The sequence below is a fragment of the Emiliania huxleyi genome (genome assembly GCF_000372725.1).
Source record: "Emiliania huxleyi CCMP1516 unplaced genomic scaffold EMIHUscaffold_97, whole genome shotgun sequence".
In the NCBI taxonomy this organism is placed as follows: domain Eukaryota; phylum Haptophyta; order Isochrysidales; family Noelaerhabdaceae; genus Emiliania; species Emiliania huxleyi.
Genome location: NW_005194814.1, coordinates 104253 through 129488, shown reverse-complemented (window position 1 = coordinate 129488; position 25236 = coordinate 104253). Strand labels below are relative to the sequence as shown.

Below are 25236 nucleotides of genomic sequence, written 5' to 3'. Positions count from 1 at the left end.
TGGCGAATACAAAGTGGATCCGCCCGCCCCGCCCGCCCCGCAATAAGTGCAGATGTCCTCTGCAGCCTGCCGAGAGCTTCCTGGCCCGCGCGCGCGCTCCGCCTGCCGCGCGGAGCGACTCGGTGGACGTCCGAGCCCGCCGCCCCTCGCCACTGCTCCCTGCTGGCCCCCATTCAGCGCGACACCGCCGGCGCTGCGCCTGCTTCCTTGTGCGCCGCTGGACGTCGGCCGAAAAGACCGCTTCCCTCTGGGGACCCGACTCCGCGAAGATCGCGCGCGCGTCGTGAATGCGGCGCGCGCGCGATCTCTGCTCCCGGGCACGCCGGTCGCAGTGACATGGGATCCCAGGCTCAAAACATCGCTCAAACAGCGAGAGCGCCGCCGCTGCTCCTCCTCCCGCCGCCGCTCCGCTCACCGAGACAAACTCGGTGCCGCCGTTCTCGCCGCCGCCGCCGCCGCCGCCGCCTCGCCCCTCGCCTCCGTCACCGCCGCCCTCCATCTCGCGGCGGCGTCCCTCTGACATGGCGCGGGCGCCTCGCTCGCCGGCGCCTCGCCGCTGCCCCCCTCTCGCCGCCGCTCCGCTCGTGGCCGCCGCCTCCCCTGTCAATCCCGCCGTCCGCACCACCGCTGCCACCGCCTCGCGCCTCGCCGCCGCCGCCGCCGCCCTCCCCCTCGCCGCTGAGCGGTGCTTGGCGAGCCTTCTGCCTTCTCACCCGCCCGGCCGCGTTGCGCGCACAGCCTGTGGGTCAGCCTGGAAAAGGAAATTAACAACGAAGGCGCTCTCAAAAAAGGAAAAGAGGAAAACGAAAAAAGAAACAATAGGAAGAAAAACGCTCAAAACGGGTGCTCGGCCGTCCCCTCCGCTGGATCCGCGGAGAAACTCCGCGGCATACGGCGCCCCGCTTCTTGACCTTCTCTCTTCTATGGGAGGGACAAAAACCATCGTCGGCTCCGACCCTACCAACCTGCGCCCATCGCAGTGGGCCCGCAGCGATCCCGAGTGCGATGAGGGCGACTGCGCACCGAGAGCCGTCGTGAAGCCCGACGGGCGGGTGATCCCTCTCTCAGAAGTGTGCGTGCTCAAGGCGATTGCTGGTCACGCAATAATTTTGGACCTTCGGGACCCGAGTGAGGTTTCGCAAGCCAAGGGCGGCCACACCTTGTCGAGCGCAATCCACTGCCCGCTCAACGTGGACGGGAAGACACAAACAGAGCGGCCAACCACCCTCGAGGAGTTTGTGGCAAAACTCCGCGCAGCGGGCGTGCCAGAGAGCCATGACCATCCCATCATTACCCATTGCACTGGCGGCGGGCGCGCAGCCAAGGGTCGAGCCTTCCTGGAGCAGCTCGGGTGTGCAAAGATAGCACCTTCCCATGTTAGCGGAGCCCTCTCCGAAGCGGGATGGCTCCCGTGGCTCCTGGCCTGCGCAGGTACGAGGCTTACAACGGCGGGGCGCCGGCAGCCGTGCGAGCGGCCTTCGAGGCCGTTGCGCGCACTCACGCCCAGCGTGCCCTCACGTCCCGCCGCGAACGCGTCCGGTCAGCTATTTTGGGGATGGTAGTGGGTGCCATTGCTGGTTTCGTACTTAGCTCTGTGTCTCGGCGAATCTAACGAGAGCACAAACGTGTACTACATATCCTACGTGCGCATGCCAGGCGAGTGGGTGGCGCACGGTTGTGTGCGGCCGACGCCCTGTGAGGTCCCCTCTCACCGCAGCGCTCCACAGGTGTGGTCCTCTGTGGACACGTCCGCCTATGTCGATTATTCGCTCCGCGCTCCGCGCTTCCGCGACGCGAGGGGACGGTCGCGGATCCTCTGCCTCCGGTGAGACGGCTCGCCACCCCACTGCCCACTGGCTCGCCGGCCTTAAAAAAGGGCAAGAGAGGGCAAGGACAGATTCCCGCCGGCTCCAACAAGGATCACAACATGAGAATCACAGCATCAGCAGCCCACTTACATGTACATGTAGCAGCCCGCCCCTCTCCACACCGCACCGGCGGGTTTGGAACCGGTCTGAACATGGCGTGGGCCGTGGCGGTGGCGAACCAGCCCAATCGGAAGGAGGAAGACCTCTGGCTGATGCCCCCCCCGGGCGACTGTCACGCCTCGGTACTTTCTTTTTTGATTTTGCCGGTCCTTGCCCGCCAAAGAAAGCCAATTCGCCTTGGGTCCTGCGGGCGGCCTCTCTCGAGGTCTCGATGGCCAGGCCCAAGCCGGTCCGGCCCCCGACTCGGCTGAAAAGCACTCACCATCACTCTCCTTGCCACACACCTCCTCGCCGCGCCGCGCCTGTCGCCTGCTCTGCTAGCGGCGACGCCTCTGCTCCTTCGCAGCGGGCACGTCTCACGAATCTTGTGTGCAGCGAGTCGATTGGTACCGAGGAGGGTGCGAGTCGTGATGGCAGCGGCAGATGCTGCAAATGCTGCTATGCTGGCGGGCATAGTGGGCTCAGGTCTGCTTGGTGGCCTGTACTTCATCTTCTCCTTCTGCGTGATGCAGGCTCTCAACACGCAGCCTCCGGCGACGGCCATCCACGTGATGAACAGCATCAACGAAGCCATCATCAACCCGCCCTTTTTCCTCATCTTCATGGGCACACCACTCGCTTGCTGCTATGTGCTGTTTCGGTGCGTCAAGGAGGGCATTCGATCGCCCGACCACACGCTCGCCGCTTCGGGCGCGCTGCTGCTCCTCGTCGGCGAGTTTCTGCTGACCGCTTTCGTGCATGTCCCAAAGAACGATGCCCTTGCCCGCTACGTGGTGACAGGCAGCGGCAACGACGCGACCGTCTGGGCCAAGTACTTCACGTCGTGGACGCGATGGAACCACGTGCGGATGTTGGCGTCGATTGCGACCAGCGCCCTCCTGGCCTCGGCGCTGAGCCTCAGAGGCGCTCGTCTCAGTGCCGGCGGCGGCGCCGGCACAGCACCGCTGATGCATTAAGCGGCCGCGCCGCGGAGTCATCAGGCATGAACCCGCTTGGGCTGTCTTCCAGCGTCTCTGCCGCTAGTCGCCGGCGGACAGTAATAGCCTTGTTTATAGCCACGCAGGGGGGCGCCCGCCGGGCCACGGTGCACGGACAGTAATAGCCTTGCTTAAGCGAGCCGCGGGGCCCCGGGCCAAGCTCTTGCCAAGCAAGGCGTGGCCAGCCCAGGCCAGCCCAGCCCGCAACCCTAGCGCACCCCCCAAGGCTCTCTGTGGAGCTGCGCAGGAGCGGTGACCGGTGTCTCTAGTCGCTGATCTCACCCGTCGTCGTGTTCTCGTCATCGCTGACCGCGCGCTGTACGCTTTAGCCTGTAGGGCTAGGGCTAGGGGTGAATCAGCCTGTAACGCTGAGCCTGACATCCCCCTGGCCGCGAAAGGGAGAGAAAACTCGCTGAGAAAAACCACTGGCCACGCACAACAACGCAAACACAGGAAAGGAGATGAAACGACCACGAGGGGTGGTTCCGTGTGGTGGGGGCACGCCTATCGCGTGTAGACGGGGCCGCCACTCGGCGCCGGAGCCATGCTCTGGGGCGGCATCTGCGGCCGCGGCGGCATGCCCCCGGGCGCAGGGGGCATGGCGCCGCTGCTTTGCGGCGCCATCGGCGATGACATTCCTGGCCGCGGCGGCAGCCCGTTGTTGCTTTGTGGTCCCAACGGCGATGGCATCCCGGGCCTAACGCACAAGGGGTCCGGATGTGAATACAAGTTGTGAACCGCGACTGGAGGAGTCAATTAGGGGAACAACAGATGTATGCTCGCAAGTGCCGGTTGGAGCACAGGGAGAGGGAGTCTGCACATCTAGGCTCCCGCGCCGGGGTGGCATGCCGCCGCTGCTCTGGGGCGCCATCGGCGAGCCCATCCCAGGCCGTGGTGGCATGCCGCCGCTGCTCTGGGGCGCCATCGGCGAGCCCATCGGCGAACCCATCGCCGGCCGCGCCATGCCGCCTGGCGGCGCCATGCCAGACGAAGCGCCCATGCCGACCCCGCCGCTGGTTTGCGGCGCCGCACCGTAAGAGGAGGAGCCGTAAGAGGAGGAGTACGCGGAGGTCTGGCCGGAGGGGCCGGAGGCCGAGTAGCCGCGCTCCGCGTACGGGTAGAGCGGCTCTTGGAAGGAGCTGCTCGCGCGCGATGAGGAGAGCCGCCGCGGCGCGCCCGAGAGGCGGCGCGGAGAGCGCCACGCTCCCTGCGGTGGTCAGGGCGGCGGGTGGCGGGTGGCGTGTGGTGGGTTGGAGTGACGGTGGTGGCAAGGGTGGCAGCGACTCACCTCTCCAGGACCGGCGGCGAGCGCGGCTTCGGTGGCCATCTGCTCCGCCTCGAAGGCGGTGGACGCAGCCGCGGCCGCCGCCCGCGACGAGGCCTCGGCGTGCTCTCTCGCGGAGAGGGCCACCTGCTCGAGGTTGGACATCTCCTCCTCGCGCACCTTTTCGGCCGCCTCCTCCGCCCACAGCGCCTGCTGCGCCGCGGTCTCCTCCTCTTGCGCCCAGCGAGCCGCCTCCTGGGCCGCGACCGCCGACGACTTTGCGGCCTCGAGCCTTTCCCGAGCGGCATCGACAGCTGTTGGCGGGTACGGCTTGCGAAATCCGCCACCGTCAAAGCCGCCGCGACCGCCGCGAAAAGGCTCACGAAACCGGCGGTCGCCAACGCTGTCGCGCGGCGGGAGCCGCCGGCTGTCGCCAAAGCCGTTGTAGTCGGTAGGACCCCACGGCCCAAGAGACTCGTAGTCGCCGTAGCAGCGGTCGCGGAAGCCCCCGCCGCGCATGGGCCCGATCCTGCTGTATTCGGGCTCGCCCCATCCGCGCCTATGCCGCCTCTGCCGCTTCTGCCGGTCAAGCCAGGGCTCCTCGCCGCCGAAGAGCATGACTGGTTGCGAAGCACATCGCACCGCGGTGCCGGGTGGCGGCGCGAGGAGGAGCCTTGCCAACATTGAAGACGGCAGGATGCTTCTCTGACCTTCGCCGATGTTTTTTTCTTTTTCTTCTCCTCCATTCCTAAGAGGATACGAGTTTTGAGGATACGAGTTTCCCTGACTGAGACTGGCTGGAGAGAGAGAGAGAGAGAGTCTCTCTCTCACTCTACTGAGTCTGAGAGCTGGTCTGGGGCAAAGTGTAATCTCTGTAGAGTGGGTGAGGGAACCCTATGTGCTCTAACCCTTGGGCGCACCCATGCGGGGGGAGAAGCAGAGATGGAAGCCAGAGAAGATCCGTCGATAGGATCCCACATCTCTCTTAGGTCTATAGTGTTGCTTTTGGAACGAGCGACAGCAGCCCCGACCCCTCGGAACTTCAGAATTTTACCAGGTACTCCGAGCGAGCGGCCGGCGGGTGGACTATCGCCTTATCGCCTTCACGATGCGTGGCTCGGTTGTGCTGGCCCCAATCTCGTTGGCGGTTGCCGCAGCAGTCCTGATTGACCGCTTCATGCGCCGTCGCCGTTGGCATGCCGAGGCGCAGGCCGCTATCGATCTGCACGGCGTGAACCATCTCGTCAAGCCGGTCTTTCTGCCAGAGGCGCGAGTTCAGGATGGAAAGGTCTTTCCTCTCGCGCTTGGGCCCGCCGTGCCATCATCAGCGACCCTCGCCGACCGCCGCCAATTTGTTCACAACCACCGCGGGCTATTGCTGCGACTCCTCCACTCGCACGGCTCGGTCCTCCTCCGGGGCTGGGGCGCAGCTAATGCAGCGGACTTTGCCGAGCTCGCAGATTCCATCTCTATCCCCATGTCTGACATGCGCTGCTCTGCGGGATCCCGCACGGACGTGGCATCGCACAGGGCCGCCGTCGTCTTCACCGCAAACGAGGCTCCGCCGTCGGAGAGGATCCCATTCCACCACGAGATGGCGCAGTGCGACTCGCCCCCTTCGGTGGTTTGTTTCTTTTGCGAGCGCGGCGCGACGACGGGCGGGGCGACGCCGATCGTCCAGTCCCACCACGCCGCTCGCTTTCTGCGCGAGAGGCACCCAGCGGTCGCCGAGAAGCTCGCGACGCTGGGCGTGCGGTACGTGAGGGTGATGCCGGAGCAGACTGACCCGTCGTCCGCTCTCGGCAAATCGTGGCGCATCTGCGTCGCTCCGACTGCCGACGCCGCGGAGCGAAAGCTCGACGCCGACGGTGCGACGTACAAGTGGCTCACCCACCCCGACGGCTCGAGGATGCTGCATGTGGTGACCAAGCCCGTCCCCGCCCTGCTGGTGGAGGAGCGCACCGGGCGCGAGGTCTTCTTCACCGCGGCCGAGTCGACGTTTAACCGCGTGGCGGACGAAGAGGACGACGGGACGGCACGGGCGACCTCGGGCGCCGGCGCAGAGCGCGTGTGCCCTACGAAGGCCCTCATCTACGGAGACGGTGCGCCGCTCGACGGCGCGACGAGGGAGGCGCTGCGGGAGGTGGCGGCCTTCATGGAGAGGGAGAGGGTCGCCTTCCGGTGGGAGCCGGGCGACGCGCTCCTCATCGACAATGCGACGGTGATGCACTCGCGCGATAACTTTTCGGGGCCCCGCCGCATCCTCGCCTCGCTCGTCGGCCGCCTGGACAAGAGCCCGCAGCTGCGCGAGGCGTCCAAGCCCAAGAGGGCGCTCGAGGTCAAGCTGAAGCTCTCGCCCTCGACAACGATGGCCGACCTCCGTGTTTCCTGATGTAGATTACTTGCCGGATCGTGTGTGCATTCTCGACAACACGGCAGGCAGAAGGAAGGGCGGGGTTTAGCTAGAACGAAGAACGACCACTTCCTCCCGCCGTCTTGCAAGCTTGCAAAAAAGTAGAGCCAGTCGCCTTACCGGGGCGGGGGCCGCGGCGGCTACCGTGCCTCGTCACATAAGAGAGAGAGAGAGAGAGAGAGAGAGAGAGAGAGAGAGAGAGAGAGAGAGAGAGAGAGAGAGAGAGAGAGAGCAGAGAGAGAGAGAGAGAGAGAGCGATTTGAAAACCAACACAAGAAATCACGACTCTAACAGTGATTTGGGCTCGGCAGCTTGTCAGCCCCCTCAGCCGAAGCTGGGGCCGGTCCCGTAGCCGAGAGAGCCCGCGCGGTCGAGGGGAGAGGCCTTGCGGAGAGGCCAGCGAGCCGGCGATGCTGGTCACATACATCAAGAGTGACCGGCTGACACAAGCCAGAGGTCGCGATACTCTGGACGGCCCATAGGGATGCCACGACTGCCTGACTGAAGGAGAGGGAGGCGAGGCCAGAGGCAGACTCAGCTGCTCTCGGGTGATCTCGCTTTGGCGGCTGAGAAGGACCCGTTTTGTAAGTAGATTGCGGGGGGCACACACACTGTGCATGACATGTGACATGTGGCATGCACATGTTCCATGTCATGTACATGCACAACAACATGTACATGTGTGTGTGTGTGTGTGTGTGTGTGTGTGTGTGTGAGAAGTGAATGAGTGAGAGAGAGAGAGAGAGAGAGAGAGAGAGAGAGAGAGGGAGGGAGAGAGAGAAGGAGAGAGAGAGAGCGCGCGCGCGCGCGCGAGAGAATAGCACTTGGAGCACTTGGAGTGCAGTCATCAAAAAAGAAAGAAAGAAAACGGGCAAGCCAAGGGAGGGATGGAGGACGGCACGCCGCCACCACACAGGGATTTTAAGGAGAGGGGTGTGATGCGCTAGCCGTCGCCCACCCTTGGGCGACCGCCTCTTCCTATCTCTCTTCGCAGTCTCTCGCCGATTCACGCTGCAACCTTCATGCCACCTCGCGGTCGTCCCACTCTCGTCGTTCTTTCCCTTGTCACTTCTTCCTCTCTCTGTCGCGTCGCTCTCCTCTGCCTCGTTCTGCGAGCGACGCCGCCGCCGCCTGCCGGTCCCTTGTTCTCGCGGCTTCTTTCGCCTTTCGGCGCAGCTCCATATCCCGGCCCCTCAAGTCTAACGAGCTCACGCAACCGCACGGTCAGTTTACTTTTTTTGCGGCTCTGCGAAACGATCGGTTAGCTGATCGCCCGGCGCATAGGCGTCGTGCACGAATGCTCTTGTGCCTCGTCGGGCTACCGCCAGCTTCACACGTCGGCGGCACGCAGGCCATCACGTTGAACCCGATTGACGGGTGGGCGGGAGTGTCCGGCACAGCGGCCGAGCAGCCGACGGCGATGGGCGCGGGCCTCGTGCTGCGCGTCCCCAGCGCGCTCGATAGTTTCAAGGGCCCTGCCGCCACCGCACGGTACGAGCTCGTCAGCCTCGCGGACACATTCGGCCCGGCGCTCGCGGAGGTCTTCCATGCGTCTGGGAGTTTCCGGACCGCCCTGATCGGCTGCGCACGCGACGTGAAGGTCCTCTTCAAGATCGGTACCTCGCTCGCGGACTCCGCGTCAGACGAGGAGGGCTGTCGCGGACGCCTAGGCGACGTGCTCAGGCAGCACGTCGGCGACAGGGCGCCCACCGCGGACGAGTTTGTAAGCTCGATCAGCTCTCTCTGCGGAGACCACTGGGGAGGGTTCACGTCGTTCGAGAGCAAGCGGCCGCCGCCCGGGGCGCTGGAGTGGCACCAAGACTGGGCCGCTGCCGATCTGCAGTACGCGTTTGGCGCCTGCCGGACGGTGATGCTCGCCTTCCCTGCGGCCGGGGCAAGTGGTCACGACGTTCACGAGGGGGAGGGCATCCTCACCGAGCTGGTCCAGCTGTCGCACGAGTTTTCAACGGAGTCGCTGAAGGCAAGGAACAGCTACCGCGGGCTCAGCACGGGTGAGCAGGACAGGAAGGCTGCATCTGACCTCGGTGTGACCGAGGAGCACATCGTGAGGCCTCGCTACTGCCGCGGGCAGGAGATCCTGGTGTACAAGGACGCGGAGCATCTCCACCGCAGCCCGAGGGCCACGTCAGACCCGGCCGGCCGTGCGAGGCAGGCGATCTGGCGGTTTCAGTAAGAGCCTGCTATGTACCTATGATCGAATAGTAAGCGCAGCGCAGGGAGCGGGCTCGCTGCTCTGCTGAGCCTGAGTGTCTGCTGAGTGAAGTGCTAGTGAGTAGTGTGACTGCGGTGTGGACTCGGTTTTATCTCTCGCGTCCGCTCGCACACACACGTCGTATTCACAGCCATATTCACAGCCCGCGCTCGTGTTCTCCCCGGCTCGAGCCTCGACCGCGGACGGCGGAGACCGCGCTCCGCGTGGAACTTTCTCGCGCTGCACACCCGCTGCGCTCTGGGGGGAGGCGGGGGCCCCCGGAGGCACCGTGCGCCGCGCCGCAGTGCGGAAACGGGGCTCCGGCTCTACTAGTCTCTACTAGCACCAACTTCCCGATTAGGTTAATCAGAGGGCAGATTTGGAAAGATCTCGAGGAGTACATACAGATAGACCCTCCAACCATCAGAAAACTCCGACCTGATCGGTCGTACTGACCGCCGACAGATCACTCCAGACAGCAAACAGGCCGACGTCTGCACACGGCCGGCCGGGCGAGAGGCTTGACACGATCCGACCCTGCGACCCTGACGCTGCTGCTCTAGCTATCAGACATGCGCTGCTGACTGCTGCCACAATGTGCGACCGGTGCTGACCCACTTGGCGGCCTTCCCGGTCAGTGGTGAGGCGCAGTTCAGAGCTGTCGATGGCGCGATGCCGCACTGGTCCCACATCGGTGACACGAGACCACCACGTTTGCCGGTCCAAGAGAGAGGCACCGGCGCTGTCCTGAGAAGGTGCATGGTCCCTCTTGACTGCCCATGCGCGCGAGGCTGTGTAGGCATAGCCTCGAGAGTGCCAGCAGCCAATCCGAGGCAGTTTGTGACGCGCATTGCGTCAGAAGCGAGCGTGCACGCGCTGGAAGGACACCTTCCTACTGGCCGTACGATCAGGTCGTCACTGAATGCCGAAGACTAAGGCCGCGAGCTATGCAGGCGGTCAGTTGAGCAGCATGGCACGGTCAGCAGCGCCGAAAGGATGTCGCAAGGCGTGATAGCATGGCCGCAAGTACGCCGAGAGTTCCCGAAAACAAGTAAAAAATGCGCGAAAAAAATACGAAAAAAGCGGCGCCTGCGGCGGGCTGGGGGACCCCATCTCCCCCCCGCTCGGGTACCCCCTAGGGCCCTCGCCTCCCCCCAGAGCCGCTGCGCCGCTGGCCCGGTGCGGCCCCGCGGCCCACCCCCGCGCGCGCTCGTTATGTGCCGTGGGGGTGCGCGTGCGCGCGGCGGCGCGGGTGCGGCGTTGAGGGACACCGGACTGCCGTGTGCCGACTGGCAGTCGGACTTGTCCGACTGGAGAATGCCGCTGCCGAGGCCTGCGTCGCAGGGGCGACGGCGCTCTGTGTGTGGTAATGTGCCTCCCTGTGGGTGCTGCGCCGCAAGGACCGGCACGCCCCCCCTTTTTGGGAGGTTCCCTGGAGGGAGGTTCGTGTCATGAGAGAGAAGTTACACTCCTCCGTGTATCTTGACGGACGGAAGATACACCGAAGATACACTGAGATTTACTTATGCGGGTTCCGCGCCGAAGCGGTGTATCTTCATACGAAGATACACGGGTTCCAGGTCGAAGCGGTGTATCTTCATATGAAGATACACGGGTTCCAGGTCGAAGCGGTGTATCTTCACGGACCGCGTTAAACTTCGAAGATACACTTCGCGGAAGATACACCGGTGTAATGTTATAAAGCTTAAATATCTTTGAAACGTATAGTCAAGTGTATCTTTGGCCATCACTCGAACTTTGGACAGCGATTTGGCCCAAAGAGGGGGGCGTGCCTGTCCTACGTCCTTGTGCTGCGGCTCCCTGTGGCTGTGCCAGAGTGCTCTCTGCCTAATTCTGGCTTTTGGCCCGCTCTGACTCTGCGCTCTAGCCTCTGCCCTCTGCGCGCGGTCGGAATCGTATTTTTCTCAAGTCCCTCTACGCGCTATCCAAAACAACAACACATGCGGTGTGTGGAGCGCGTGCACATCCGGATGCTAAGTCTCTCATCACAGCAGAGCGTAAAATGGTGTGGGTGCGCGCTCGCCCGAGCAACTCCGCCCCCCGCTCCGCCCACCGGGCAGGGGAAAGGGGGGGGGCAGCGAGACTGCGGCGGGCGCGCGTCGCCTCGGCGGCGCGCCCCGGCTGGCGGGCGCGGCCGGGAAGGCGGCGTGGTGCGTGCGGCCTCCCGGGAAACGGCAGGTTGGCGGCGGCTCTACTCGAAGCCGGGCGGCACCCACGTGCCGAGGATGTGGTCGTGCATCAGCATGCCTGCGGGGAGGCGGAGGGGCGGCTCGAGGGGTCGGGGGCTCGTGCGCGAGGCGTGCTGCGGGCCCGCAGCATGGTCGCGTGCCGAGGGAGCCCATCATCGCCGCCCGCCCGTTGTTGATCTCGGCGTTGAGCTTGAAGGCCTTCTCCTCGGGGTCGGTGTAGCGCACCCACAAGTCGCCCGCGACGTCGCCGGGCGCCTTGCCCTCGGGCACCTTGCCCGGCCACGGGCCCTCGTAGTACCGCCACGTGAAGGCCTCCATCGCCCCGATGAAGAGCAGGATCTGAAACAGGCCGGCGGGCGGGATGGCCTTGAAGGCGGCGATGCCGTTGGGGAGGTCGGCGAACTTGATGTTGGCCGAGGTGGACAGGTAGCCCGGCCAGCGCAGGAACGACTGCACCATGTAGCCTGCACGCGCGGGGACGACAAGCTTGAGCGCCGCCGCGAGACGCGAGCTGGCCGGCGGGCGGGCGGCGGCGGACGGCGGGAGCGCAGGCAGCGGCGGCGGCGAATCCCTCGCTGGCGGTCGGCGAGGGAGGCGGCGGAGAGAGGGAGAGGAGACGTACGGACCAGGGCGAGGGGGCGAGGGCGCAGCCTCCCGCGCTGGGTGCTAGGCAGCTGGCGGCGGGCTCTCCACGGGGGGCGGGGCGCCTGTCGTGGCAGCCATGGCGATGCGCCCGTGCTTCAGCTCGACGGCGCGGTAGCGGTTGAAGCGCTCGGGGTTGCGCACGGACTGCGGGCCGGGGCAAGGCGGCGGGTTAGCCAATCGGCCGCCCAATTTGAGCAAGGGCAACGCGGGCAGCGGCGCACAAAGCCAAACGGATCCCAGTACCCGAGCGGGCCGGTCGCCCCAAGCTCGGTCTCGACGCCCATGGTCGGCGAGGCCGCGCCGCGCGCCGCGCGCGTCGCAGGCGCCAGCGGCGCGGCGAAGCTGGGTCCGGAGCAGGAAGTCAGGGCGAGCATCGGCAAAATTGCTTCACAGAAAAAAATCTGCAGGCGGCGCCCCAGATCGCTGACGCCCTATCCCACTTTAAGGAGAGGAGTGTGGTGCTAGCGCCTAGCCGTCGCCCACCCTAACCCTTGGTCGTCTGCCTCTTTCTATCTCCCTTCGCAGTCCCTCGGCCTCGCTGATTCTCGCTGCAACCTTCATGCCACCTCGCGGTCGTCCCACTCTCGTCGTTCTCCCTCCTGTCGTTTTCTCCTCTGTCGCGGCCTGAAGGGAGGCTTGGGCCCAACTTTTTTTCTTACTTTCCGTTGAGCGGGCCCGCAAGTAAACGGCATGCCGCGCACCGCGCATCGTTCCTCATCAGACGTGCCTCGTGAGAGTTCGTAGGAGTGGTGAAGGCCCCCTCACCCTAGCTGGGCCGACTGCCTGGGCACCACACAGAGCGCGCGCGCACACGCGCCACCTTTCGAAATTCTCACCAAACGCATGAAGTAACGCTATCTGTCCTCCTGTGCGCGACGACGCAAGAGAAGCGAACCAAACAAGTCCCCGCTGTGGGCGGCATCCTGCCGGCAATCGGGTATCCGACGGCATGACTTGCGAGTCGAGCTCGCGGAACACGACGGCAGTCGATCCCCCATGGCGCGGCCTCAAGATTTGTTTGTTTTACCCTCGGGGACTAACTAATAGCGCGCGCAATCGCACTCGACAACGCTGACGCACACAAAAGAAAACGCGCGTCCGGCGGGTGTGCGGGATGTCTGTGGGCCCGAGAGATGTCCGCCGAACATGAGCCCTTACTTTTGTTCATAACATCGAAGGCTAAGCTCAAAGAAAAATCACATACCAGTGAGGGAGGGCGAGACGATCGAGGGGTCCCGTACCACGCGGAATCGGCCCTATCCAGTGCTCAAGTGCTCAAAGAAAAATCCGCGCCCGCACTGGCTGTTCCGCCGCCGCGCTGGGTTCTCCGCTGTGCACGCGGCACACATGGCCGCCGCCGCCGCCGCCGCGCTCCTCCTCTCCGCCCCTCTCGGCATGGTGGTCGATCCCGCCTGCGCCGCGCCGGCCGTGCGGCTGTCCAGGATCCTGCCGATGATGCCCGCCGTCTCGCCGGAGGCCGCCGCGGAGCGCGTCGTCCAGTTTGCGGCGGACGTCGGGCCGTCGCAGCTGGCGTGGGTGCCTTCGAGCGACGTCTTCACGGGCGACGCGGAAGCGGTGCGCTCCGTCGAGCGGCTCGCCTTCCTCGCCGGCGGGAGCCAGTGGGCGTGGACCGAGGGCGGCGCGCCGCCGCAGCAGCTGCAGCCGGCGGCGGCGGCGCCGGTCGAGACGCACGCCGTCTCCGCGCCGGCGGAGCTCGCGGCGGTGGGCGGCGGCGAGGTGTGGGTGCGCGACCTCGACGCGGGCGGCTCGGCGCCGGTCCTCTCCGTCGCCGGCGCCGACGGCGCGGGCGGCCTCCTCGCGCTGAGCAGCGGCCGCTTCCTGCTCGCTTCCGGCGGCGGCCGGCTGCTGCTGCTCGAGCAGGACGAGGGGCTCGAGGGGCTGGGCGGGATCGGAGGGCGCCCCCCCGAGTGGCAGGCGCTCGAGCTCCTCCCGGACGGCGCCCTCGGCGGACCCCTCCGCTCCCTCTGCGTCTCATCGACCGAGGACGAGCTCTTCTTTGCTGCCGGAGGCGGGACGCCTCCCACAAGCCTCCCACAAGTCCCAGACACGTCCCACGCGTCTCCCAGCCACCTCCGCCACGCCTCTCAGACACGTCCCGGGCGCCCTTCTCACGCCCGCTCACGCCTGCTCACTCCGCCTGCCGACTCGCTCCCAGGCGCCGTGTTGCGCGCGCCGCTCACCGCCGAAGCGAGGCTCGCAGACCCCTCCCGTCCCCGCCCGCGTGGGACACGTCGCGGACACGTCCTGGACGCGCCGTGGCGTGGACGTGCCTTCTAGGCTCGCCGCCTCGCCGGAGCCGTTCGTCTCGACGGCGCCGTCAGACGCCGCGGCGCTCGCGACAGACGCGCAGGCGTGCCCCTTGCCACCCGGGACCGGCCGCTGTCCCCCTCGCCGCTTGCCTCTCGTGCTTCGGCCCACCGCCCATCGACAGCGCCGACCCGTCGCCCCGTGACGCCCCTCTCGCACGTTGCCGCTCTCACCGCTCGCTTGCCCCCTCCCCTCCCCCGCAGCGCAACCTGTACGTCTGCGTCGACGAGGGCGTGCGCGTCTTCGACGAGCAGGGCGAGGAGAGCCTCGTGATCAGCACGCCCGCGCCCGCAACCGGCGTCTGCTTTGGCCGCTTCGGCGGCAGCTCCCTCTCTACCCTCTTCGTCGGCGCGGCAGACTCGATCTGGGCGCTGCCGACGCAGGTGCAGGGCGCCGAGGCGTCGCGCTCGTTCCGCTTCCTCAAGCAGATCGAGAAGCAGGTGCAGGCGCAGCGGCACGAAAACTGGTGACCGGTGGTGAGCCGGCGCCAGACCGCACGTCGGCGCACGTCGCCCCAGCTCACCAACGGGGGGTGGGGCGCGGGGTCGGCGAATGTGTCGCCGAGTACTTTTGCGGCGGGGCGCGTGGGCCACGACACTTTTCTCTCTTTTGCTTCCATATTTCCGAGGTGTGGCCAATGCTTTCAAAATGTATCTCGTAGCCGTACTGACGTTTCGCTGGGGAGTCTCTCTCTCGGCTCTCTCGCGGAATCTCCGGGGCGCGGGGGGGGTGTTCAATATCTTTTCAATTTATTAGACGCAATTACCACGTGGGTTGTTGTGCGAGTATATGGGACAAAAGCGTCGAAAATGTCCCAAAAAAGCGTGTCTCGAGTTTGTTGCAGCTCCGCAGCCTGCGCGCGCTGCCGGGTCGCACCGCTTGCTGGATACACGCACTCCCTGGGTCCCAGGGAGTGCGTGTATCCAACTGGAGTGAGTAGGCTCGACGCCGTACTCGAGATGGAGCTGCAGAAAGTACGCCGCCGAGCGTGCCACCGACGGCGTCCCGGCGGAGGTGATGGAGTGTGAGACCTGAGGCTGCGGAGGTGACGCCTGAGGTACCGGTCCGTGCACAGCGACTCAGCCGGCGACCGCCACGGGCTCAGGCGAGACTTGTCGACGCGTTCCGGCTCAGCTTCACCATGGTCCTCGGGCGTCTGTCGACGTCAGGACCACCCATACAGCTCGCGGGTTTGAGGTCGCAAGAGCCAAGATGGTGGCGTTTGGACATCCCAACCATCACACAAGACAGCCTGTAGGTGATGGCGGGACGGCGCAGTGTTTGTGGCACTCGGCAGTAGGCACCCGCGGCACGGCCCCGCTGTCGGCTCTCGCGGGCTGCGGAACCGGCCCCAGAAGGGGACGGTCCGGGCGAGTGTGGCAGCTCCTGCGCTAGTATGGGCACCATCTATCACAACACTACTGACCCTGGCCATTAGAGCTGCCAGGGATAGCGTCAGGAGCCGGTAGGAGTCAAAACCCCTCATATTTGAGACATCGTGTCCCATATACTCGCACAACAACCCACGTTTGCGCGCGCAGGGCCGACGGCGGACGAGCGAGACATGACGCATGTGCATGCGGGATGCGGCCCGCGCCCCGCGCGCCGCGGCGCGCGGGGGGGCGTCTCTCTTCTCTTTTCTGTTTTTATCACACGTATTAAATACGGAGGGGGTCAGGGGGTCACACGTATATTATCGTTAACATTATTTTTATATCGCGTCGCCGCGCGCGGCCACAAGAACTGACAGCAGCGCAGCCCCCTGCGCGTCACAGTGCCGCACGGCAGGACGCCAGGCGCGCACGCACACGCTTTCTTTGCCCCTCGCCTCGCGCGCGAACCCGCACCCCGGGCCCCAGGCGCAAGTGCTACTCCTCGCGCGCCTCACACCACGAGCCCGGCTCCCCGCGCACGCTGACAACACACGCCTCAGCGCACCTGCCGGCCCCGCACACGTAAAAGGACCGGGGCGAGCCGCAGCCCCGGCCGCGTAGTCCACATCCGTCGCCCCGCCGCAAGGGGCCCCGGCGCCCCTCCCTGTACGCTAGCCAGAGTGGGCCATGCACTCGGTCGTCCACTTGTCGCCGTCGAACTTGGAGACGAACTGTTCCGGGATGGGCACCTCCTTGAACTCGTCGTCGTCCGTCTTGCCTATTGGGAAGGCTCCGAGAAGGCTCCGAGAAGGCTCCTCCCGTCCGCGGACCCGCCCTCGTCCGTCTTGCCCGGCATTTGGATGTTGAGCGCAGACGACTTTGCCGAGACGATCTCGCAGTCGAGCGACTCGCGGTTAAGGATGAGAGTCGTCGCGTCGCACTTGTCCACCGTGATGGTGGGCACCTGGGGCGGTTAGGGTTAGGGGTAGGGGGTACGGTTAGGGCCAGGGCTAGGGTTGAGTGAGGGTCGGCACCTGGGGCGGTCCGAGGCTGGGCTGGAGGGCGGGCGGGGCTGGAGGCCGGCGGGGCTGCAGAGGCTGGAGGGAAGTTGGGGTGGTAGGGCGGCGACGCCGCCGCGGCGGAGAGCGCGCACCTTGACCAAGGTCTGCAGCGTGCACGAGGTCGAGTTGACGACGTCGACGCCCGCCATCACCGAGTCGAAGACGACCGCCTGCCCACGCGTGCATGCGTGAAGAGGCGCGGCTCACGGGGGGGGGGGCGGCGCCCAGCGCGTCGAGGGCGGAGGCCGTCTTCTTGCACGAGTCGAGCGTGATGTGGTTCACCTTTGCGCTCACTTTCAGCACGCAGTCCTCGCACTTGAACAGGTAGACGGTGTGCCTAGGCTCGGGGCGAGGGGCTCGAGGCAAGCAGCGGGCTGACCTCGGGCCGACCTCGGCAGAGGCGGGGGCGGCGCGCTTGACGAGCGGCTCCGAGACGCACAGGTCCTTGGCCCCCTTCTGGTACTCGACGCACCACCGCTTGTCCTCCAGCGCAAACTTGGGCGGCTTGGCGGCCGCCGCCGCCGGCTTGGCGGCCGCCGCCGCCGGCTTGGCGGCCGCCTTTGCGACGGGCACGGGCCGGTCCTTGAGCCCCTCGCCCTTCTTGACGTGCTTCAGGTGCGACGTGATGTTGGCGCCCTGGTTGATCTCCGCAAACAGCGCGTTCGCGGCCCCGCCACCGCCGCCTCCGCCGCCGGAATCGGCCGGCGGCGGCGGAGGCGGAGGCGGCGGCGGCGGCGGCGGCGGCGGCGGCGGCGGCGCGCCTGGCGCAACCGGTGGCGGCGCCGCCGCCTTTGCGTCTCCGACGGCGCCTCCCTTCGGGTTCCACTCCAGGCCCGTGCGGTGGTGCGCCTGGTGCGGGGAGAGAGGCGGCACCGTGAGAGGCGGCGCTGAGAGAAGGAGCACGTGCACTCACGCCGTGGCATGAGAGGGTGAGAGGGTGAGAGGGTGGAGGGGCGGCACTGCGAGGGGCGGCACTACGAGGGGCCAGCGCAGAGGTCTCTCCATGACGAGAGCCTCGAGCGCCGTGCAGATCTCGCGCCATCTCGGGACATCTCGGGACATCTCGGGCATCTCGGCGCATCTCGCCTTGACGAAAGCCTCGAGCGCCGTGTAGATCGCCTTAATCGACTTTGCGAACTCGACCTGCGAGATGAGCCGCGAGGAGGCGAGGTGAGGCGGCCCGGCCGGCGCTGCTGGGCGAGGGGGCAAGCCAGGCTGCCTGCGTCTCGTCCTTGCCCTTGTTGGCCATCACAATCTTTTGCTGGTTGAACTCTCCGCACTGCCACATGTCGCTCACGTGCGGCGCGGGCGTCTTCTCGACCATCACCCACCCCAAGGCAGGGATGGACTCGCCCATCGCCTGAGCGGAGGGAGGGCGCTCGAGGCTGGGAGAGGGCGGTGAGAGTGGGAGGAGAGGGCAGGGAGGAGAGAGGAGGGAGGAGAGCCTGCAGGTGGTTGAAGCTCGCCGAGCGCCGGTCGACGGCAGCCTGCACCGCGGCGATCTTTTCGGCGGTCGGCTGGACGATGGATCCCATCTCGGCCGGCTTCTTGCACTTGGCGACGAGCGCCAGCATTTCGCGTTGCGCCACAAAGGCCTGCTGGACTAGTTTGGCCTGCGCCTCGACGTCGGCAGCGCCGAGCTTGCCGGCGAGCTCGACGTAGGCCGCGACCTCTCCGGCGAGGAGGGCGTCGTAGTCGGCCAGCATGGCCGACGGCGGAGCGTCGTCGGCCGACGCGGCCGGCGCCGACCCTGCCGGCGCCGACTTCTCCATCCCCTCGAGACGGACCGTGACAGCCTCGAGCCGCTGCAGCAGGCTGGTGAACTTGGAGTCGCTCATGCCTTACGACGAGGAGGCGGCGGCGTGCGCCTAGGCGGCAAAAGCGGTGGGTTTCGGGGATTGGCTGGGATTGGGGCTGAAAGGAGAGCGCCCCGCGCGGTGCCTTCGGCGGCAGGGTTGATATGCAAGAAATCCGCGGAGGCGGACGGCCCCGGGTGGGGCCTGGAATCAACTGTCGGAGGAGGGGAGAGCCGAGCTGACTCGGCCTCTGCGAGTGGAGTCGGGCCGTGCGAGCCCACCGGGGGTAGACCTGTCGCGGCGGCGGCCGGACCGCCGTGATCTACGGCGAGAGAGACCGCGCCTCCCCGAGCCTAGTGAGGAGCCGGCGGAGGGGGAGGGCGAGCCGAGAACGATAGAGAGGCCGCGGATGCGGGCGCGACTCGCCGACCAGGGAGATCCGGCCCGACCTCCCGGGGAGGGGTGGCGACGAGACACGATGCCGCCGCCCTCGCCCGGGGAGACCCCGGCCGGGCCGTCGATGCCCTTGGAGTCGGTGGAGCCGGGGGAAGAAGCTGGCGAGGACGAGGGGCGGCAGCGGAGGAAGCGGCACCAACAACGAGGGAAACGGCCACACCGGGCCGTCGCATGACGCTCGGGAGACGAGCAAGAGAGCGAATCAAGGAGGATCGGGACCCTGGGAAGACGGGGGGTGAGCCCTCAGGGTCAGGCGGGGGGGTCTACTCAAGTGGCCTGTGCGAGTGAGTGCGGAGTGGTGGTGTGGGGCGTGCAGTGTGGTGTTCATTAGCTCCGAGTAGAGGGGGCGTCCTGCAGTTAAGGGGAAATCCGGTACGCGGGGCCAACCCTCGGTGACCCGTGTTTACTTTTAGGAGGGTGAACCCTCAGGCGGGGGGGTCTACTCAAGTGGCCTGTGCGAGTGAGTGCGGAGTGGTGGTGTGGGGCGTGCAGTGTGGTGTTCATTAGCTCCGAGTAGAGGGGGCGTCCTGCAGTTAAGGGGAAACCCGGTACGCGGGGGGCCAACTCTTTGCAACCACAGGTTCTGCGTACGCCGCTGGCTGCAGCGGTTGCAATGTCACGCCTTCGGGCCACGCCCATTATACCTCACCCGCTTTCGCTTCACGCCCGTCACCTCGCCCGCCCCGCGCACGCCCGCGCCTCCGTATGTGTCCTCACGCTCTGAGCAAGCCGCCGTGTGCGCGCAGATGCCCCCGCGCGCGGGTGCGCCTGCAAGCGTGAAACGCTCCCGCGCCAGTATGTTTCCCAGGCTGGCCAGATCGGACGAGTGGAGGGAGTCTAGGAGGGAGAGAGGGAGGGGTAGAGGATTGGTTGGTGAACAGTCTGTCGGTGTCTAGGTCTAGAGAGAGAGAGAGCAAGAGGGATAGAGGGAGGAAGGGGGGGGGGGGCGTTTCGTTCTAAATTGATGAGAGGACTAGCACTCACCGCCCGCACACTGCCGCCCATCCCTCCAAACGGGCTTCTTGGGTGGAAAGAAAGATAGATCTACTGGAGTATGAGAGAGAGAGATTTTTAGTGTTTTGGAGTATGTCACCGGCGGACGCGTCGATTACTCAAAACGGTCTGGTCACGCCCACTATTTCACTGGCGGCTGCGGACTCTCGCGGCCCCACTGAGAAGGCGTGTTCTGTGCTCCGTGGATACAGTAGCTACACGCATATGCGAATCCTGCCGCTCGCGGCCACTCTCGCCGTGGCCTGGCTCAGCACGCTCATCGACGCCGTCGGACGAAACGCAGAGCTCCCGCTGTTTCGAGCGGCCGCGGTCTGCGCTGCTCCCGTCAACAGGAGTCACCCATTCAGCGGCTCGTTCCACTGTGGCTCGCTCGAAGGCGTGGTGCGCTCCGGCCAGGCCGTGGAGGGCGACCTCACCACGGTGAGACTCCTCGCGCACGTCGTTGGCGGACCCGCGTTTGGCGTCCTCTCCGACCGGCGCGGCCGGCGGTGCGCAGTCGCCACCTCGCTCCTCCTCAAGGCGGTCGCCGCGTGCCTGCTCGCCGCGGCCGCCGCGCATGCCTCCAGAGAGGCCAACGCGCCGCCACCGCCGCAGGGCGTGGCGCTCGCGCTCTGGCTGCCGGCCGTGTTTGTCTCCTCCTCTGTCGCTGGCGCCGCCTCGGCGCAGGTGCCTCTCAACGCGCTCTATGCCGACCACGCCATGAGCTGCTCGGCCGTCTCCGAGCGGCTCGGGCCCGCCCTCCTCCTGCTCGCCGCCGCCGCCGCGACCGCCGCCCTGAGCGGCACGGCGCTGTCCGCCGCGCTCCTGCGGATGGAGATGGGGCTGTCTGGCTACGCGCGGCTGCAGCTCGTGCTCGGCGTGGCCGCGCCCCTGCCGGCGCTCCTCCTCCTCCTCGCCCCGCCGCCGGCGAGCAGGACCTCCGCGGACGACGGCAGACGCCACCTCTGTGCTGGCGAAGCCGAGGCCGTTGCCGGAGCCAGTGGAGCAAGCGGATCCGCCGCCGCTGCCTCCGCCGCCAGCGGCGGGGGCCTCCTCGAGCTGGCCGCCGGCTCGCGGCTGCTGCAGGGGCTCTGTGGCACGGCGGGCCTCGCAGCCTTCGGCGTCGGCGGCGTCGGCTCCTCGCGCTAGGCACGTCCCGCCGCCTCGGCGTGAGCATGTCCGCGACACGTCCACGGTGTCGTCCGACAGGCTCCGTGCTCGGCTCGTTCAGCATCGCCACCCTCGGCTGGCGGCAGGGCGAGCCGCGCGACTGTCCTCGCGTGGCGGATGTCGGCGGCGCCTCTTCACAGCAGTCGGCCCGCGGTGAACAGGCGAGTTGCAGGAGGCGCTCGTCGCCTCCGTCGGCGTCGCGGCGGCGGCGGCGGCGGCGGCGGCGGCCCTTTTTGCGCTCGGCCGCGAGCTCGCGCGTCGGCGTTGTGTCGGCGAGCGCTGCGGCGGGTGGACAGCGGGGTGCGAGGCTGCCCTCCGCTCGACGCGGGCGGAGGCCGTCCTGCTGGCCTCGCTCGCCGCCGCCGCCGCCGGCCTCGCGCTTCTCTGTCTCTCGCCGTCGGCGCCTCCTCCCTCGGGCTGCTCCCGCTGCGGCGCCGGCCGGCTCCCACCCCGACCTTTCGTGGCGTCGCCCCTACTAGGCGCCCGCACTGCGCCTCGGGATGCTGCTGCTGCTGCTCGCCGGGGTGGGGCTCTGGCCGAGCATGTTGCTGCTGCTCACGCGCCACTTTGCGGCGGAGCAGCGCGCGCAGGCGAGCAGCCCCGGCGAGTCGGGCCACCGCTTCCGCTGCTTCAGCGCGGGCGTGTCACGCGTCCCGTTTTCCACCAGGCGCAAGCCCTCGTCGTCGCGTCCTGCACGGTCGCCCTCGCCGCCGCGGCGCCGTGCTTCTCGCGCTCGCTCTTCGACCCGAGCGCGTACGGCTCGCGCGCTGCGCTGCCCTTCGCAGTTGGCCTCGCCAGCGTGCTGCTCGCTTTGCTGCTGGCGTGGCGCACGTTGTGCGCCGGACTGCTGCTCGCGCCCGTGCGAAATTTGCACCACGCCGCCGCCGGCGAGCGAGGGGGCGAGATGGAGCCCTTGCACTTGTGAGCGAACGTATGTCAAACGCCGTCGTACAGTACACGTGTTAATTGGGCGCTACGTTGGGCTACGTTGTGCCATTCCATGGATTTTCAGTGTATGTAGCTCTTCGCGACTAGATTTTACACGGAAAGAGAGCCATCCTCGATCGCTTCCGAGCTCTCACGCCGCGCGACGCCCCGCGGGCAACCGGGCATGCCCGCGGGTATCTAGGCACTAGGGCCTTTTGGGGGCCTAGCCCCTAAACGGCTTCGTGGTCGCAGCGACGGCCGATCAGCAGTCGTCTGCGACATGGCAGTGGCCCCGGGTCATGTGCAGCTGGCCCCGAGCGGCTCAGGTCCCAGATCGAATCTCGGACCCACAGATTCTAGATTCCTTTAGATTCCCTGGATTTCCCGCAACAACGATCTCTTAGCGGCGGCAAACAGAGGCGCAACTCTGCCAGCAGCGAGGAGGCTCCTGCTGCTCAGCTACCGAGGCCTGGTGGCGTCGGCTGCTGCGTGGAGAAGACAGCAGCACTGCCCGACCTCAAAACATGCATGCACAACAAGCGGGATTTGTGACTCTGTCCTCGATTCTTCAGTCGCTCTGCCGGACGCGCTCGCAAGGGTCACCGGTGCAAGCCGTGTGGACGCCCAGAACCGCCTCGCCAAGTTTAGCCACACGTGGAGAAACTATGAACATGATTCAGATCTACCATCTACTACGTTGAATTGAACGACTCTGCGTCGTCCTGGTCCGCTGCGGGCCAAACTCAATACAGTGCGTTGCGACACACCCTTCCTGGCTGACGGTCGAGCAGTGATAGAAGCAGCATCAGCCACACAACCAACAGCTTCTGGAGAGTATGCGGAGCGCAAGCAGCCGGTGATCAAAGGCGCGTGTTGCTGTCGGTGGCAGATTGCCCGAGGGACGCCAGCGCTTCGGTGCGTGGCTTCGGGGTGGTCGCAATTTTCCACCGCTCAACTTGGAGGCAGTGTGTCTAGTAGCGCGTGCTACACGTACAGCTATGACGGCGGACCTCACTGGGGCGCCGACGTGCGACGACCGTCTGGGATCGAAAGACGAAACCGCGTCCCAGGAGCTCGTGCAGAGAGCGCTCCGGACACCGGAGCTCTGTGGCGGAAATTTTGAAGGGAACGTGGTGGCTTCCCACCGCCTCTGTATGTACCCAATGAAGTGCTAACACGACCCTCGGGCAGCAGGGGGTATGTGGCGAGCGCACGGAGGCACAGTTAGGCCGCCGTGATATCGCCCTTCCGGGCACCCCGTTTCGGTAGCCGTTTAGGGGCTAGTAAGAGTGACTGTAGAGAACCGCCCCCCGCCCCCCCCCCCCGCCACCAACGCAAGCACCATGGAGCGTGGTCCGTGGAGGCCCAGGCCCTTGCGTGCGGGCCGGGGCGTGAGCCGTGACACTCAACTCGCATTGAGCATTGCGGTGATCGCATTTGTTTTATTATCCTTTTATTTTATTTTCATGTGTCCACACACACAAAAACACTCACGTCACTCGGCACACATGGGTTGATCCCAAGTGTGAGTCAGATGTGTGTGAGGTGAGACAGAGAACGCGGGATGGCGAAGGCCCACTGTACACACCCTCTTTTGCGTGTCACGGCAGGGAATAGGAGCGCACGCTGGGCGCGATCCGCGACGCGCCCGCCTCTGCCGCGGCGACGGGGTCGAGCGGCGGGAGCTGCGGCAAATCGTCGGCCGAAGCGTGCGCTGTGTAGCTCCTGGCCCTCGTATCCCCCTGCGCGCGCTCCGCCACGTGGTCGCCGAGCAGGGCAAAGGTGAGCGATCCCGCCGACCCGGGGAGCCGCGGGGCAAACCGCAAGTAGACGACTCCGGCGGCCGCTGTGAAGAGGCACGGCACGTACAGCCCGCCTGGGGGAGAAGGCGAATGCAGCGAGGGGGTCAGCCGCCAAGTGCGGGCCTCCCCTCCTAGCAGTTTCCGGGGTGTGGGGAGCGCGCCGCCGCAGAGGATGCCGATGGCGGCGGAGAGCCACACGGATGTAGCGGTCGTCAGCCCGTGCACCTCCGGCACCTTGTCCTCGCCCGTCCCCTTGGTGCCCTTCCAAATCGAGGCTGCGCCGAGGAAGCCGACGCCCGAGGGGATGGCCGCCGACACGCGCGAGGCATCCCACCCCATCGTCGAGGAGGAGGAGGCGAAGGCGTACATGCTGGTGGTGGAGGGAGGGAGGCGGGCAGGCGAAGGGTCGGGGCGGCGCCGAGACCAGAGAGACGTAGGCGTGGAGGTGGGCGGGTAGTGTGGCGGTAGGGCGGCTCTGGCTCTCTCTCACCTCCCGAGAGTGAAGACACACGAGCCAAGGCAAACCATCGCCATGGTGCGTATGCCAGCCGGCCGGTCAGCGCGCCGCCTCTCGAAACCGATGATGGAGCCGAGGAGAAGGGAGAGGACGATCCGGCGCGACATGTCGCACTCCCAAGGGTTCATACCGAGGAGAATGGCGTACCGATCCCAGCGGCACGGGTCTGCGCGGTAGGACGGGTTTGGAGCCGTCTCGAGCCCTCCCTCGAGGCCTTGGCCGAGGACCGCGTGAACGGTGTCCGGTTGCTTGCCGCAGGACGGTCGGAGCACCGGCTCGGCGAAGGCAGCGGCGCTGTAAAGGAGCGTCCCGGTCAGCATGATGAGATAGACGAGTCGGGCGCTGATCTTGACCTCGGAGGAGAAGAAGCTGTCGACATACTCCAGTATGCGCGCAGAGCTCTCTCTCGGGGCGGTCATTTCGCCGCACTTTGCCCACGCACGGTCCAGGCTCGCAGAGTCGCCGCCGACAGAGCTCAGAAAAAAATGGAAACAACATCACGTCGCGGAGCGCGCGGGAGGGACGGCCAAAGCAAACGGGACGGCCTGCGCAGCCTCTAGCTATTCGTTTTTTCTTCGCACGTTTTCTTTCGCCTCGCCCTCGTACGTACTCCGGGGTGTAGGCCTAGAGAACACAACCCTCTATCCCTTTTCTCCCCTCGTACGCCCAGCCAGTAGCTCACGCCATCGCCACCTGAGCTCTCGGCTGGAAAACAGCCGCAGAACAGAGGCGCATAACGTAGCCAAGGACTGGCACGCCCCCCCCCCCCCTTGTGAGGTTCCCTGGAGGGAGGTTCGTGTCATGAGAGAAGTTACACTCCTCCGTGTGTCTAGACGGACGGAACATACACCGAGGATACACCGCAGATTTACTTATGCGGGTTCCGCGCCGAAGCGGGGTGTATCTTCATACGAAGATACACGGGTTCCAAGTCGAAGCGGTGTATCTTCACGGACCGCGTTGATAGTGAAGATACACGTTAGCGGGAGCGGCACAGTTGCTCATGCCGCTGGTAGGGTTGCCTAACGTTAGGAGCTGAACAGTGTTGATAGTGTTAACAGTAACAACAGAACAACAGTGGGGCTCCCCAACAACAGTAGCTAA

At 66.2% G+C, this 25236-nt stretch overlaps 8 protein-coding genes across 8 annotated transcripts; 4 read left to right on the top strand and 4 right to left on the bottom strand.

The window, feature by feature from the left end:
- Positions 1-2230: 2230 nt before the first annotated feature.
- On the top strand, positions 2231-3382 carry EMIHUDRAFT_439270 (hypothetical protein). The gene is made up of 3 exons (XM_005756418.1): positions 2231-3071; positions 3146-3224; positions 3340-3382. Exon 1 carries the CDS (start codon positions 2399-2401, stop codon positions 2942-2944), a length of 546 nt encoding a protein of 181 aa, XP_005756475.1. The 5' UTR covers positions 2231-2398; the 3' UTR covers positions 2945-3071; positions 3146-3224; positions 3340-3382.
- Positions 3362-4931, bottom strand: EMIHUDRAFT_439266 (hypothetical protein; the record flags this gene model as incomplete). The annotated part of the gene is made up of 5 exons (XM_005756417.1): positions 4254-4931; positions 3767-4172; positions 3704-3708; positions 3468-3662; positions 3362-3437 (listed from the first exon to the last, which is right to left on the bottom strand). Coding segments are annotated over exons 1-5 (1341 nt in total), but the record flags the coding sequence as incomplete, so codon positions are not given.
- A 2996-nt stretch (positions 4932-7927) lies between these two features.
- Positions 7928-9013, top strand: EMIHUDRAFT_439264 (hypothetical protein). Its single transcript, XM_005756416.1, has one exon. The coding sequence runs from the start codon at positions 7940-7942 to the stop codon at positions 8834-8836; it is 897 nt and encodes a 298-aa protein (XP_005756473.1). The 5' UTR covers positions 7928-7939; the 3' UTR covers positions 8837-9013.
- Positions 9014-10778: 1765 nt separating this feature from the next.
- On the bottom strand, positions 10779-12085 carry Lhcf26_1 (light harvesting protein; the record flags this gene model as incomplete). Its single annotated transcript, XM_005756415.1, has 4 exons — positions 10779-11122; positions 11205-11528; positions 11772-11853; positions 11931-12085. Coding segments are annotated over 4 exons (617 nt in total), but the record flags the coding sequence as incomplete, so codon positions are not given.
- Positions 12086-13031: 946 nt separating this feature from the next.
- Positions 13032-14699, top strand: EMIHUDRAFT_466267 (hypothetical protein). The gene is made up of 4 exons (XM_005756414.1): positions 13032-13738; positions 13886-13922; positions 14008-14080; positions 14241-14699. The coding sequence occupies exons 1-4, from the start codon at positions 13057-13059 to the stop codon at positions 14505-14507; spliced, it is 1059 nt and encodes a 352-aa protein (XP_005756471.1). The 5' UTR covers positions 13032-13056; the 3' UTR covers positions 14508-14699.
- A 974-nt stretch (positions 14700-15673) lies between these two features.
- On the bottom strand, positions 15674-18338 carry EMIHUDRAFT_466266 (hypothetical protein). Its single transcript, XM_005756413.1, has 9 exons — positions 17917-18338; positions 17691-17831; positions 17522-17614; positions 16851-17320; positions 16679-16808; positions 16564-16641; positions 16260-16374; positions 15737-16188; positions 15674-15695 (listed from the first exon to the last, which is right to left on the bottom strand). Exons 1-8 carry the CDS (start codon positions 18307-18309, stop codon positions 16082-16084), a joined length of 1527 nt encoding a protein of 508 aa, XP_005756470.1. The 5' UTR covers positions 18310-18338; the 3' UTR covers positions 15674-15695; positions 15737-16081.
- A 1603-nt stretch (positions 18339-19941) lies between these two features.
- On the top strand, positions 19942-21811 carry EMIHUDRAFT_107895 (hypothetical protein; the record flags this gene model as incomplete). Its single annotated transcript, XM_005756412.1, has 3 exons — positions 19942-20809; positions 20926-21039; positions 21477-21811. The coding sequence occupies 3 exons, from the start codon at positions 19942-19944 to the stop codon at positions 21809-21811; spliced, it is 1317 nt and encodes a 438-aa protein (XP_005756469.1).
- A 1603-nt stretch (positions 21812-23414) lies between these two features.
- On the bottom strand, positions 23415-24239 carry EMIHUDRAFT_428627 (hypothetical protein; the record flags this gene model as incomplete). Its single annotated transcript, XM_005756411.1, has 2 exons — positions 23415-23985; positions 24106-24239. 2 exons carry the CDS (start codon positions 24237-24239, stop codon positions 23415-23417), a joined length of 705 nt encoding a protein of 234 aa, XP_005756468.1.
- Positions 24240-25236: the final 997 nt, after the last annotated feature.

What these genes read in the sequence shown, in the direction of transcription:
- EMIHUDRAFT_466266 (XM_005756413.1), bottom strand. Translation starts at nt 18,309, where the DNA reads ATGAGCGACTCCAAGTTCACCAGCCTGCTGCAGCGGCTCGAGGCTGTC. An exon ending in CGAGCTTCAACCACCTGCAG is followed by an intron (nt 17,832 to 17,916) that starts GCTCTCCTCCCT and finishes CCCTCCGCTCAG; the next exon opens with GCGATGGGCGAGTCCATCCC. An exon ending in TGCCCGAGATGTCCCGAGAT is followed by an intron (nt 17,321 to 17,521) that starts GTCCCGAGATGG and finishes TCCCCGCACCAG; the next exon opens with GCGCACCACCGCACGGGCCT.
- EMIHUDRAFT_439270 (XM_005756418.1), top strand. Translation starts at nt 2,399, where the DNA reads ATGGCAGCGGCAGATGCTGCAAATGCTGCTATGCTGGCGGGCATAGTG.
- EMIHUDRAFT_439264 (XM_005756416.1), top strand. Translation starts at nt 7,940, where the DNA reads ATGCTCTTGTGCCTCGTCGGGCTACCGCCAGCTTCACACGTCGGCGGC.
- EMIHUDRAFT_466267 (XM_005756414.1), top strand. Translation starts at nt 13,057, where the DNA reads ATGGCCGCCGCCGCCGCCGCCGCGCTCCTCCTCTCCGCCCCTCTCGGC. An exon ending in GCTCTTCTTTGCTGCCGGAG is followed by an intron (nt 13,739 to 13,885) that starts GCGGGACGCCTC and finishes ACTCGCTCCCAG; the next exon opens with GCGCCGTGTTGCGCGCGCCG. An exon ending in CCGCTCACCGCCGAAGCGAG is followed by an intron (nt 13,923 to 14,007) that starts GCTCGCAGACCC and finishes CGTGCCTTCTAG; the next exon opens with GCTCGCCGCCTCGCCGGAGC.